The sequence below is a fragment of the Danio rerio genome, chromosome 5 (assembly GCF_049306965.1).
Source record: "Danio rerio strain Tuebingen ecotype United States chromosome 5, GRCz12tu, whole genome shotgun sequence".
Lineage (NCBI taxonomy): Eukaryota > Metazoa > Chordata > Actinopteri > Cypriniformes > Danionidae > Danio > Danio rerio.
Genome location: NC_133180.1, coordinates 64,721,313 through 64,733,813, shown reverse-complemented (window position 1 = coordinate 64,733,813; position 12,501 = coordinate 64,721,313). Strand labels below are relative to the sequence as shown.

Below are 12,501 nucleotides of genomic sequence, written 5' to 3'. Positions count from 1 at the left end.
TTCAGCTATGCTGGTTTAGCTTTTTGGATGGTGACCACACTTTTTTAGGCACCAAAAACATTTTCTACAAGTTTTTCAAAGTGTTTACAAAAGGCCTACTATTTAACTATGAAGTACATATATTTATAAATGTGCATTTAAACTGTAAACTGTTATTATAGTTTTTAATGTTATAAGATCAGCATTTTAAATTAAAAAGAACATAATAAATACTTATTTTTTAAATACAAATTTAAAAAAAGTTAAAACTTGTTTTAAATTGAAAAATTCTTTTTTCTTCAGTTAGAATTTGGCCATATGAATAATTAAAGCCTTCTTCTATCATTTATTTTTACAATTTATGATGGCATTGTAGTCAAAAATGGGCCAATGAGCTTATGCAGGAGTCAAATTCTATGGACTATGTACAAAATCTTTAAAATAGAGCCCAAAATGTGCAGAACGGTGTGGTGTGAGGACTCGAATTAAAAACCTATTTCCTAAGTTCTGCCAAATACATCTATGTTTTTTACAGTGCAGCTACAAATTTTTTGAGAATTCATGATGTTGAGAATCCATATGAATACACTACGACTCATCTTCCCTTGTTCTCTGTGTATGTGTGTGTCGTCCAGATCCCACGAGTAGTGTGGAAATGTGGAAGGAGTCTCCTCAGGGCCTTGTCAAAGAGGGGGACACAGTGGAGATCCACTGCCAAGGCGATGGGAACCCCCCAGCACCCATCATTTTCAACAGAGAACAAGTGAGAATGGCCTCTTTTCTCTCTTCTTTTCATTTAAAGCCGTTGTTGTTTTTCTGAATGGGATTCAGTAATGCATTGAGGAGGAGCAGACATTGCAGACGTCTGGCCCAGACAATGAGCTTGATACGCACAGAGGAAGAGTACCATCACTCACATGCAGATCTCTGTGTGTGTTTCTTATGCATTGACTTTAATGACAATATGATTAACATTCAACATTCTACACTCAAGCATAGAGTAAATTACCCCATTGGCAGATTATATAACTTGTTTTAAGGAAAAACTCACTTCATTTGAATTTAATAAAAAAAATAAACATTTTTGCTCGTTTAGATAATGCTTCTCGATTTAAGAATTTTCGTATATTTAGACGAGAAATTAAACAAAAACTCTTTAGGGCTCTATTCTCATGACCTAGGAGCAAAGTCTAAAGTGCATGGCTCAAAAGCATTAAGGGCCCTATCACACACCCGGCGCAATGCGGCGCAATTGTTGTTTGCTAGTTCCGGCTCGGCGCAAGAGTCATTTTGACGTTTTGCACCACGCAGTTTAAATAGCAAATGTATTTGCACTCATATGTGCGCCCATAGGCGTTCTGGTCTAAAAAAGGAGATGTGTTGAGGTGCAATGCTGGCAAGTTGCTATTTTGAGAAACTAAAATACACTGTTCAATAGACTAGCATAGAGGAGGTCTAAAGTCCAGCACAAAACGTGTTAGTTGTGCGCCTCACTTACACACTGTTTAATACACACAGGATGTGCAGCAATATGCCAAATATCTTTTCAAATGAAAAAGAATTAAAGGATTAAATTATTACAAAAATTATTATTTTCTAGCCTACATAAATATAAATATAATACTGCCTTCATGCCTTCTTCATCTCGGGGGGCTTTTTTAGTTTATTCATAAAAATTTGCTTTTTTATAATAATATTATTAGCAGTATAATTTATTATATGCATATTTATATTAGTTTTATTAAAAACAAGCTTAGGTGTTGCCTCCTGTTTTTAGACCATATGGGGCACAACATGTGTATTTACATATAACTTAGTTTTTTGACCACACTTCGTTATTATTGTTCAGTTATTCGTTTGCTGGAAATTACAACTGAATTTAGAAATAGTTTTGAAACAAATATTTGCGTTTAATAAACAAAATTAATTATTTATAGGCTAATGGATATCTGTGCATACAACACGTTTCCCTATCCACGAGAGTGAAAGTGAAAGTAAAGAAAGAGGAGGCTCAACTCTCATTCTCTCGCTGCAGATGCTCTGTTTAACTATTTTTTCGCTAGTGAAGCGTTCAGTTTTTCTACATACAAAGTCTGCCATGTAAATAGCAAACGTGCCATAGCGCGACACAGCTGACTCTTAAAGGAAATGGGAGATGAAACTCTGATTGGTTTATTTTTAAAACACACCTATTACTCATTAAGAGAATAAGCTCAACCGTGTTAGATCATGCGCCGAGGCGGAAAGTGTACGCCCTTAATGCTTTTGCACCCTAGGCTTTGCACTTTGCACCTGGATCGTCAAAATAGAGCCCTAAGAGCATGTCCGAATCCACTTTTGCTATTTTAAGGACGTAAAAAAATGGCTTTGCACCCTGGCACATGGTCTAACAGTGTTGTGTCATTCAACAACTCTGCTAACAAACAGCACTTCTGTGCGGTAGCTTAAACAATCAAGTAATAAATAACATCAATTCTTCACATTTGGACTTTAGGGCAACAATAAATCGAATATAAAAACAAATAGCAACTCGACTTAAAATACTCGGCAGGCAATCCCGTTTACATATTTCACAGTTTGCACAGTGAGCAATGTATCTGGGTAGGGGGGCGTGTGCACGCGAGACGTACCCAAAGTGCGGTATAGGAGTATGTCGCGATGTAACATACCTGAAGAGCGATGGGGGTGAGTTGCGCGCGACGTACCTGAAGAGCTACGAGGGATGCTGTGGAGAGAGTGGTGTTTAAGGACCGGGGAGGAGATGCACGATTTCCGGGAGATTATCATTTATTTGCGGGCATCCGGGAGTGTCTTTGCATTTGAGGGATACTCCCACAACTTCCGGGAGACTTGGGATGTCTGCTATAGATGTGTTAAAAATAACGAGAATATATATATACAAACATATATTCGAGTCCTGGTCGGGAGATAACGTCCGATTCCGATGAGTCCGATGAGTCTGAAACTGTGATCGGGTCTGACTTCCGATCACGTGATCAGATCTGGACATCCCAACTCATTAATATCTAAAAAGTACAACTGTGCACTTCATAGTACCCTAACGGTGCAAAAGTGAATCTTAAAGGCACAAAAGTGTACCCTAAAGGTACTAATACTGTAAATTTTTAGAAGGTACCGCCCCAGTGACAGCTTTTATACCTTTATTTCTGAGAGTGTAGTTTGATAACAATTTGAGAGTGTCTAAATGGTGAGTAAATTTATATTTTGGGGTGAACTATCTTTTTAACTAAAGCTCTATAAACAGACATTATTTAATGAGGCATGGGGGAAATCCTCAGTATGACAGATACTGACTGTGTTTTCTGTGTCCTGCTGCTAACAGTCAGACGTGGAGCTGGACTCATATGAGGGGCTGCTGGTGCTTAAGGAAGTGTCTCGTATGGACAGCGGTGTGTATGAATGTCACGCTCTGGATCTGGATGCTGTGAACAATGATGAGGTGCTGGACACCCTGCAGCTCACCGTACATTGTGAGTTCAACTGTCCCACAATGCCCACTGTTTAACTAGAAAAACTTTTCACATTACCATCAAATATATCTAAACCAGTGGTCCTAAACTTTTCTGGAGGGCCGCAGTTCTGCACAGTTTAGCTCCAAACAACTCACACCTGCTTAATAGTCTCTAGTAGTCTTGTACACCTTGATTAGTTGGATCAGCTGTGTTTGATTAGGGTCGGAGCAAAACTGTGCAGAGCTGTGGCCCCCCAGGAATTGAGTTTGAGACATTTGATTTAAACAAACCGTAGCAGAGTTTGTTTGGAAGTGGACTGAGACCACCAAGGTCACCATACCTGAAAACATTTGTTTTCGAAATTCCGGGAGACTGGTGGTGGTTATTAAATACTCTGATACTCTGATATTAAATACCCCCCCCCCCCCCCATGTGCTATCTACTGATGTTGCTACCAACACCGTTTAAAAGAAGTCAACATTGCAACTGGGTTGTAATGTACTGTATGGTGCCAGATTGAGGTAAAATGCTTTGAGATTTGAATACTTCATTAATTGTGTGAGGTGATGAGCTTCATAAAAGATCTGGCAACTTGAAAAACATGGACTAAAAAAGTAACTTTTCATAACTAGATTGGGCCATACAAATTTTGGGACTGTTGTTTCCCACAGACCACAGCTTCTTCTATTATTGTTGAAGCTGCTCCTTCTTTGAAGAGTTTTTAGCAGAATCTAACACTGAACTGGGAGAGGTTCAGGAAGCTGTCCTTTGTCAAATGCTAGCTAAATCTTTTTATAATTCTCTGGAACATTATTAAAATTAAATTGTAAGCACTTCTCTCTTTGTGTCATGCCCTCTGGAAGCCCAAGTATAGAAACAGAAGAAGCTCTGTGGAAATAGCAGCGCTTGGACAGCATTTTAGCCTTCTCTGCTGTAACATTACAGCACCTTTGGCCACGCCTCTTTGCTGTGTGGGGTGTATGTGCTGGTGAATCCATGTAACCTGAAGGGTTTGTGATTACATTACGCTTGATGTATTTTTTTGTAGTCCCGAAACTTCGTTCGCTGTAGGCGTTGCTAAGCTAACTCTGTAAAAGCCAATGTCTCGTTTTGCTTTGAACTTTGAGGGTATTACATTCAGAGATGTTGTTTATGTTCACACAGCTACATTACACATCAACTAAATATGATATCATTGTGGTCCACCTTTTTAAAATAATAAGTGCGTCAGTCCTAAATTTATAATTCCAAAACTTTTGCTCTAAGAGTAGTTCACAAAACGTTTTAGCACAAAAGCTAGCTCCAAAATCAGTGAAATGTTAAGAGTAGTGAAGAGGACTCCTAATGCACTAATGCAAGAACAAACAAAAAACTATGCTAAAGTGGCTGTTGCTGGCAGTCTGCATAGAAATGAAAACTTAAAAAAACATTTGATTACAAGAAGCTTTTAGTAAGTTATCAACAAAGTTATTACTATTGACCATTTTGAGGCATGTAAACAGAAACAATGGTCACAACATATTTCCTGTTTTACATTTTTTTATTTCTACAACTTCCGAGAATCCAAAAAGCTCCACATATTGAAAAATAATGTTATATTGGCTGTTTTAACATTAAGTTATGATTGAATTGCCTATTGTTACAGTTATGAAATAGTTTGACAACAAGCAGGAAATGTTTATGGGCCAATGACATTACCACATTGAAGTGGTCTATATATATATATATATATATATATATATATATATATATATATATATATATATATATATATATATATATATAAATCATTGACCTAAACACTTTTTTTTGCTGATAAATGAAAACACTAGTGGCCTAAAACTTTTACACAATACTGTATATTTTTTATATTTGATTAATATTATTCCCAGGGAAAGATTTGTTTTTCTCCACCAATTCAACGCTTTTGTGTGTGTGTGTGTATGTGTGTGTGTATGTATGTATGTGTGTGTGTGTGTGTGTGTGTGTGTGTGTGTGTGTGTGTGTGTGTGTGTGTGTGTGTGTGTGTGTGTTCAGATCTGGATCCAGCTGTGGTGGTGCCCAAAGACTCAGAGGTCATGCTGAAAGGAGAGAGTCTGACCGCCACCTGCAATGCCCTGTCCTCTTTAGAGACCTCCACTGTGTGGTTTAAGGTAACCCTGCAGTCTAGACACATTCCTTGAGTCTTCCACCTTCTGTTTAGTGCAGCCCATCCGTTCCTCATTCAGTTTGTTTGCACATGTTTGTTTGTGTGTAGAAAGGGCTTGAGGTTGGAAGAGGACACATAATGCAGCTGCAGGACGCCACGTTTGACACAGCTGGACGGTACGACTGTGAGGTCACTGTACCGTCTCTTCCAGGCCTGCTGACCAGCGGCTCGGTCCATATCATCGTGCAGGGTAAGCAAAAGCACATCAAGTATTTAAAACAGACAGAGGTCATCAAGGAGGCTCTTAGGAGGAGGTTTTTACACTTATGTGTTTCGTCATCAGCACTGTATGCAAAGGATAGTTGGTTTGGCTCACACACATGCTTCACATTGTTTTTGTAATAATTGTTTTGTCCACAACGTGTCTCGATGAACAAAATGTGTAAAGCAGATCCTTGGAGCTGAAGACATAAATAATGTACTGGCCGGCCCAGAGTTCTGAACTAAGCCTGATTGATTTTTGTAAGACACTAGTGTTGTCTTTAAGAGACTTGTGATGTACTATGAGAGACTTGTGATGTCCTGTGAGAGACTTGTGATGTACTGTGAGATACTTGTGATGTCCTGTAAGAGACTAGTGATGTCTGTGAGATACTTGTGATGTCCTGTAGGAAACTAGTGATGTCTGTGAGATACTTGTGATGTCCTGTAAGAGACTAGTGATGTCTGTGAGATACTTGTGATGTCCTGTAGGAAACTAGTGATGTCTGTGAGATACTTGTGATGTCCTGTAAGAGACTAGTGATGTCTGTGAGATACTTGTGATGTCCTGTAAGAGACTAGTGATGTCTGTGAGATACTTGTGATGTCCTGTAGGAAACTAGTGATGTCTGTGAGATACTTGTGATGTCCTGTAAGAGACTAGTGATGTCTGTGAGATACTTGTGATGTCCTGTAGGAAACTAGTGATGTCTGTGAGATACTTGTGATGTCCTGTAAGAGACTAGTGATGTCTGTGAGATACTTGTGATGTCCTGTAGGAAACTAGTGATGTCTGTGAGATACTTGTGATGTCCTGTAAGAGACTAGTGATGTCTGTGAGATACTTGTGATGTCCTGTAAGAGACTAGTGATGTCTGTGAGATACTTGTGATGTCCTGTAAGAGACTAGTGATGTCTGTGAGATACTTGTGATGTCCTGTAAGAGACTAGTGATGTCTGTGAGATACTTGTGATGTCCTGTAAGAGACTAGTGATGTCTGTGAGATACTTGTGATGTCCTGTAGGAAACTAGTGATGTCTGTGAGATGCTTGTGATGTCCTGTGAGAGACTAGTGATGTGTGTGAGATGCTTGTGATGTCCTGTGAGAAACTAATGTCTATAAGAGACTTGTGATGTAATGTGGCTGCAGATGTGCTGATGTCATTCAAAGCAATGTTTTTTACACTTTTTACAAATTTTTGACTGATGTAGCCTTCAGAAATGTTCGCTTTTATCTTTCTGCAGTATTGCTTTTTTTAAAACATTTTTTTTAGTTTTACCTTTATATTGATAGAACAGTGGAGATTTACAGACAGGAAAATGTGGGGAGCAGAGATAGAGGAAGGATCAGCAAAGGACTTCGAGCCGGAAATCAAACTTGGGTCGCCGTGAACTATGTGTTAATGCACTAACCACTTGGCTATTTGTGGCAACTTTTTTTCTAATTATGTTTAGTTATTTAGTCTAATTACTTTGTCATCGCTGCTTTGTCACTATGTTTTCTGCAAAATAAAGGGTTTTTGTGACAAGGGCGTAGAATTGGCGTGGACGGAGGGGACGTGTCCCCACCAATATCCAACAATTGCTGAAATGTCCAAATAATTTAATCAACTTCAAAGTAAAATAAAGCTTCGTCAACCCTTAGGGCGTACTCACACTATGCTATCCGAACCGTGCACAGGCCCGTTTCCCGGATCGTTTGAGAAGTGTGAGTGCGCTGAATCGGGTTGGAGGAGGTGGGCCTGAGCGCGGTTCACTTGGGCCCGAAACTGAAAACGAGACGTGACTTTAAGGGACTGTTTCATATGGATTTTATTAATCAATCTTATACTGTTCAATGAACGCAAACTGCCGTAGATTATTAAAGACGCAAACCCCTCACTGCACAACAGCTGCGCGCCTTCAGCAAACCTCCTCTTTCCTGCAGCACGAGGGCTTTATGATTGTTTATGAGCACCAAAAGTGGCATATCTTTTCAGTAAGATATCTGACTACGTGTCATATGCATGTCACTGCATATCAAATGACTAAAACGATACAAATAGAGAAATCTCCTCTGTGCTGAGAGAGAGCGCTTACTGAACAGCGCAGCATCGATGACGTAAGCGTGCCCAGGCCCGATTGTAGTGTGAGTGCGGGCCGTCGGGGGAGACTGTAGGAGAGACAAGCGTGCTTTGGCCCGGTTCGAGGCAACTGTACATAGTGTGAGTACGGCCTTAGTAACTTTTAGTACACGTGCACAGTCAAGTCAAGTTTGCTATGAGTTCACTGTAATACGATTAACCAAGGCTGTGCAGTTGTTAAAAACTAGGTTTTGGTTTTGGCCTCCATGAATATGAGAAACAATAATCTGGACAAAACAGTTATATTGCGTCTAACACCTCTCAAAAATTTCTCAACATTCATACCTCCTTAAAGTCCGACTGCAGTAAACTCATGTAAATTGACTAATGTAAATTGTGTTACTAGAGTTATTTGTATAATTAAATGTGTTTATTTTATATTATTAAGTACTTTATTTGTGTTTTTTCAAAGCACAAAACAGAATTTGTGCTGTTCAATGCAGCTCTAGGGTTGTATGTACCCACAAATGTGAAGAGCAAATCTACGCCCTTGTTTTATGACCTTATTTTTTAAAAACTGTACCACCTAAAACAAAATTTTTCAACTTGGAGCAATAAAGATTACGTTATTTATAAAAAAAGTTTTTTTTTTTTGGTCGCCACTATATAGTAATATATTCCCTTTTATTTTTGTTTTATTTTACATTTGAGCCCCTTCCTGAGAAACTGTAAGTAAAGAATCACAAACTAATTTCGAGAGGAGCATGTGATATGATTGACCGCAGCTGGCCACCCATCTACATTCATTAGCTAGCCAATTAAATTAATCCAAACTCACTATAAGTAGCCTTGCTAGAACTACTCCCTTATCTTCGTTTTCCGAAGAAACCCTCCATCCACCCCTTCTCCTCCTTTCCTCCTTTACCACAGGGGAGCTCTCAAGAACCACCTGATCTCGTACTCCCCTCACATGCTCTATGGACCTGGTGGGAGCCCTGGGCTCAACTATCTTCGAGCTCAGGGTTCTCTCCCGGGACAGCATGCCAAACCTGCTAACAGTAATCAATCTAAGTGTGAACTGTGTGCGGATACACACAGCTGCGGAGCATCACTTTTGTGACACTGTATAACAATAATTAACATTCATACATTACTGTGACGGTTGGGTTTAGGGTTGGAGTAGAGATAGACATTAAAAAATACAATTTATTGGGTAATTTAATAAACAACATAAAAAATACTTGATACAATACTGTTTTTACAATACTGTAACGGTTAGGTTTAGGGTTGGGATGGGGTAGATGTTTAAAAATACAATTTATTGGGTAATTTAATAAATAACATAAATAATACTCGGTACAATACTGTTTTTACATTACTTTGATGGTTAGTTTTAGGGTTGGGGTAGACGTTAATAAAATACAACTAATGGGAAACTTATTCAATAATATCAATAATTATTGTGGTTAATCAGCTATACTATTAGAAAAGACTTCAGATCCAGATCTGTTTTTACATTACTGAGACGGTTGGGTTTAGGGTTGGGGTAGGGGTAGATGTGAACAAAATACAATTAATGGGAAATTTAATAAATAATAAAAATTATTCTCATTATCAACAACCCTGAGAAAGCCTCTGTACATTTCTGATGGACAAGAGGATAGTGTAGAACACACAAGAGGCAAAGACTAGAAAGTGCACAGTCCAAGAGAGACAAAAGGAGACTAAACAAAAGAGTGCCACCAAACAAAGACTGAAGAATCTTGTGACACTAAAGAACAGAGCAATGACTGCTGAAAATATATTAAATAAATCAACTGGGATAATGAATTTTTTATACACATTCAAATAGAAATTTTTCACAAAAGTGCTGGTTTGCTCTATTTTTAATCAAAAGATCCAGCCTTGGCTCTCCAAGGGCCCCTCTCTTGGATTGAATCTTTTTTAAGAAACAAGCATTTGACCGTCGAGTGTGTGTTCCTCCAGGTGCTCCTCAGATAAAGGATGCGGAGAGGGACTTTGAGCTGATGGAGAAGGTCGGGGCTTGGGTGAATTTGACCTGTGAGGTGAGAGGTTATCCCCGTCCCGCCATCACCTGGAGCATCACTGGCAGTCAGGTATACACAGATTTACTTTCAGTTCTCCACTCGCATTACACTGAGCTCAGACTGACCCTTTGTTCTATGTGTGTGTGTGTGTGTGTGTGTGTGTGTGTGTGTGTGTGTGTGTGTGTGTGTGTGTGTGTGTGTGTGTGTGTGTGTGTGTGTGTGTGTGTGTGTGTGTGTGTGTGTGTGTGATTTAGTCTCAAAGTTGGAGAGAGGTTGATAAAAAAGAGACGGAGGATCGCATTCACAGTGTTGTGACGCTCAAAGTTACCACTGACACTGTCGCCATCTGCAATTCAACAAATGACTTTGGAATCGAGACTAAGATTTACAACATCAAGAGCAGTAAGAGTCAATTGTGCTTATTTACACCGAAAAACAGGGCATGTCTTGCCAAATGCACATTTTTTATTAGATGTATTTACCTACAGTACTTATTGGGTTTTAATTGTTAGGTACTGTGTACTTATTGTGCCATGCTTCAATACATTGTTTCAGCTAAACTGGTTCTAGACTCAACTGGGTCAGTTGGCATTTCTGTGTGGAGTTTGCATATTTCTGTGTGGAGTTTGTGTGTATTTATTTAAGTTACATCAAATTTATTAATAAAATGTGGTTAAGGCTTCAGTGTTTTGTGGGATAGGCTATTTAGCGTATTCTCACCTGATAAGCTAATTTCGGCTTACTTTAGGTCAAACTATACAAACTATGCATCAAATTTGACTTTACTTTTAGGGGACATGTAGAAACAAGCACCTATTTTGTGAGAAATCAGTTTTGTGAACTCTTAGTGTCTATCGGTGCTTTAAATCTGCCAGTTTCAGACTGTTGAATGACTTTTTTTTTTTTTTGCATGGTATGAACTGTTATTGGGGTGGTCAAATGGATATCTATAATTTTATTTATTAACATACCAGCAGGCACAGAACGTCAACATGATTTCATATTGAAGTTGTGCCTCTGTAACCCCGCCGGTCCTACGCCACCCAGCCCGCTCCGAGCTGGTTTCAAACCGGCGACCTTCCGCATGGGAGTCGGTTGCTTTACCAAGGAGGCTAAAGACCATGGCCACTAGCGTTTGTTGCTAGAGCACCTTTAGAGGTCAGAGGAGTGAGGTTTACCTGCACAGCACTTTCTAGCTGGCCTCCGTTACACTAACCTCCCTAAACCTCACTACCATCCGGGTCACGGCACCAATGTAACCCTGCCGGTCCTACGCCACCCAACCCGCTCCGAACTGGTATTGAACCGGCGACCTTCCGCATGGGAGTCGGTTGCTCTACCAAGGAGGCTAAAGACTATGGCCTTTAGCGTCTGTGAGTGAGGTTTACCTGCAAAGCACTCACTAGCTGGCCTCCGTTACACCTCAACGGTTTGGAAACTTTGGATTTTGTTTGAAAATGAAAATCGGGTTGACGTCAAAACCCAATGTCAGGCCGACGTCAATGTCCAAAGTCCAGCCTTAAGTCAACCAAATATCAACATCTAATCATGTTACACATTGACGTTGTTGGAAATTACCACTATGACATCTATCAGATGTTGGATTTTGGTCACTTTCCAAAACAACCTAAAATCAACCAAATATCAACCTAATTTGATATTGTTATTGGACGTCAATATAACGTTGTCCTTAGATGCTGGCTAGACATTGAATTTTGGTCACCTGACATCATGACCTAAATCTAACCTACTATTAACGTCTTATGGTGTTGTACGCCTGCTGAGATTATTATTTAAAATAGATCAGAGTGAACTTTTTCTCAGATTCAAAGAGACCCCTCCATACATCCTTTCAAGGGGGAACAAGCCTTAATTAGGGGGTCAGTCCCCCCAAACCACCCTGCTTTTAAGGCAGTGGGTTAACTCAATTCTTTACTCAGTTAATCACTTTTTGCATTGTACTGTTGGTTTACAGTTTGGTTAATCGGTACAGGTAGTTTTAGGGTTAATTACAGATGTGTTTACAGAAATTATTTACTGATATAATTATATCTACACAGTACATGTTTTATATTAAATAATTTATTTAAATATTAGTACATAGTTGATGACACTTCATGTAAAGTAGGTAAAGAGATACCAAGTTAAACAATGGGTCAGAAAATAAATTAAAAGACCATTCGAAAATTCTATTTTTTTTGTAGATTTACTGGATTTTTGAGTTATCTGTTTAAGTATCTACGATGGTCTAGTATTGCTTACCAATTTCAAAGAAAATATAGTAATTTACAGCTTTTTTTTTTTTTCGAAAAAACTGGTCAGAATAAATTATATTTTCATGTGTTATGATTAAAAATTAGGGTTATTACATCAAATATAGATTACTTACATCTAATTTATTAAAAATTGAATATAAACATGACTGGAAACTATTTTATGCAAAAGGTATATATTTTTAATTACACCATTTATAATTAGAAATAATTATAAATAGAATATTAAATAAATAAATTATAAATAAATATCA

The 12,501-nt window shown here is 38.6% G+C and overlaps 1 protein-coding gene across 4 annotated transcripts in view; it reads left to right on the top strand.

Moving 5' to 3' along the window:
* mcama (melanoma cell adhesion molecule a) overlaps nucleotides 1-12,501 on the top strand; it is an 89,094-nt gene that overhangs the window by 67,371 nt on the left and 9,222 nt on the right. For all 4 annotated transcript variants that reach the window (XM_068221534.2, XM_068221535.2, XM_068221533.2 and 1 more), the window contains exons 7-12: nucleotides 615-742; nucleotides 3,323-3,470; nucleotides 5,490-5,605; nucleotides 5,710-5,851; nucleotides 9,913-10,043; nucleotides 10,229-10,376. In XM_068221534.2, the coding sequence (XP_068077635.1) occupies nucleotides 615-742; nucleotides 3,323-3,470; nucleotides 5,490-5,605; nucleotides 5,710-5,851; nucleotides 9,913-10,043; nucleotides 10,229-10,376 (813 nt within the window). The remainder of the gene's footprint in view (nucleotides 1-614; nucleotides 743-3,322; nucleotides 3,471-5,489; nucleotides 5,606-5,709; nucleotides 5,852-9,912; nucleotides 10,044-10,228; nucleotides 10,377-12,501) is intronic.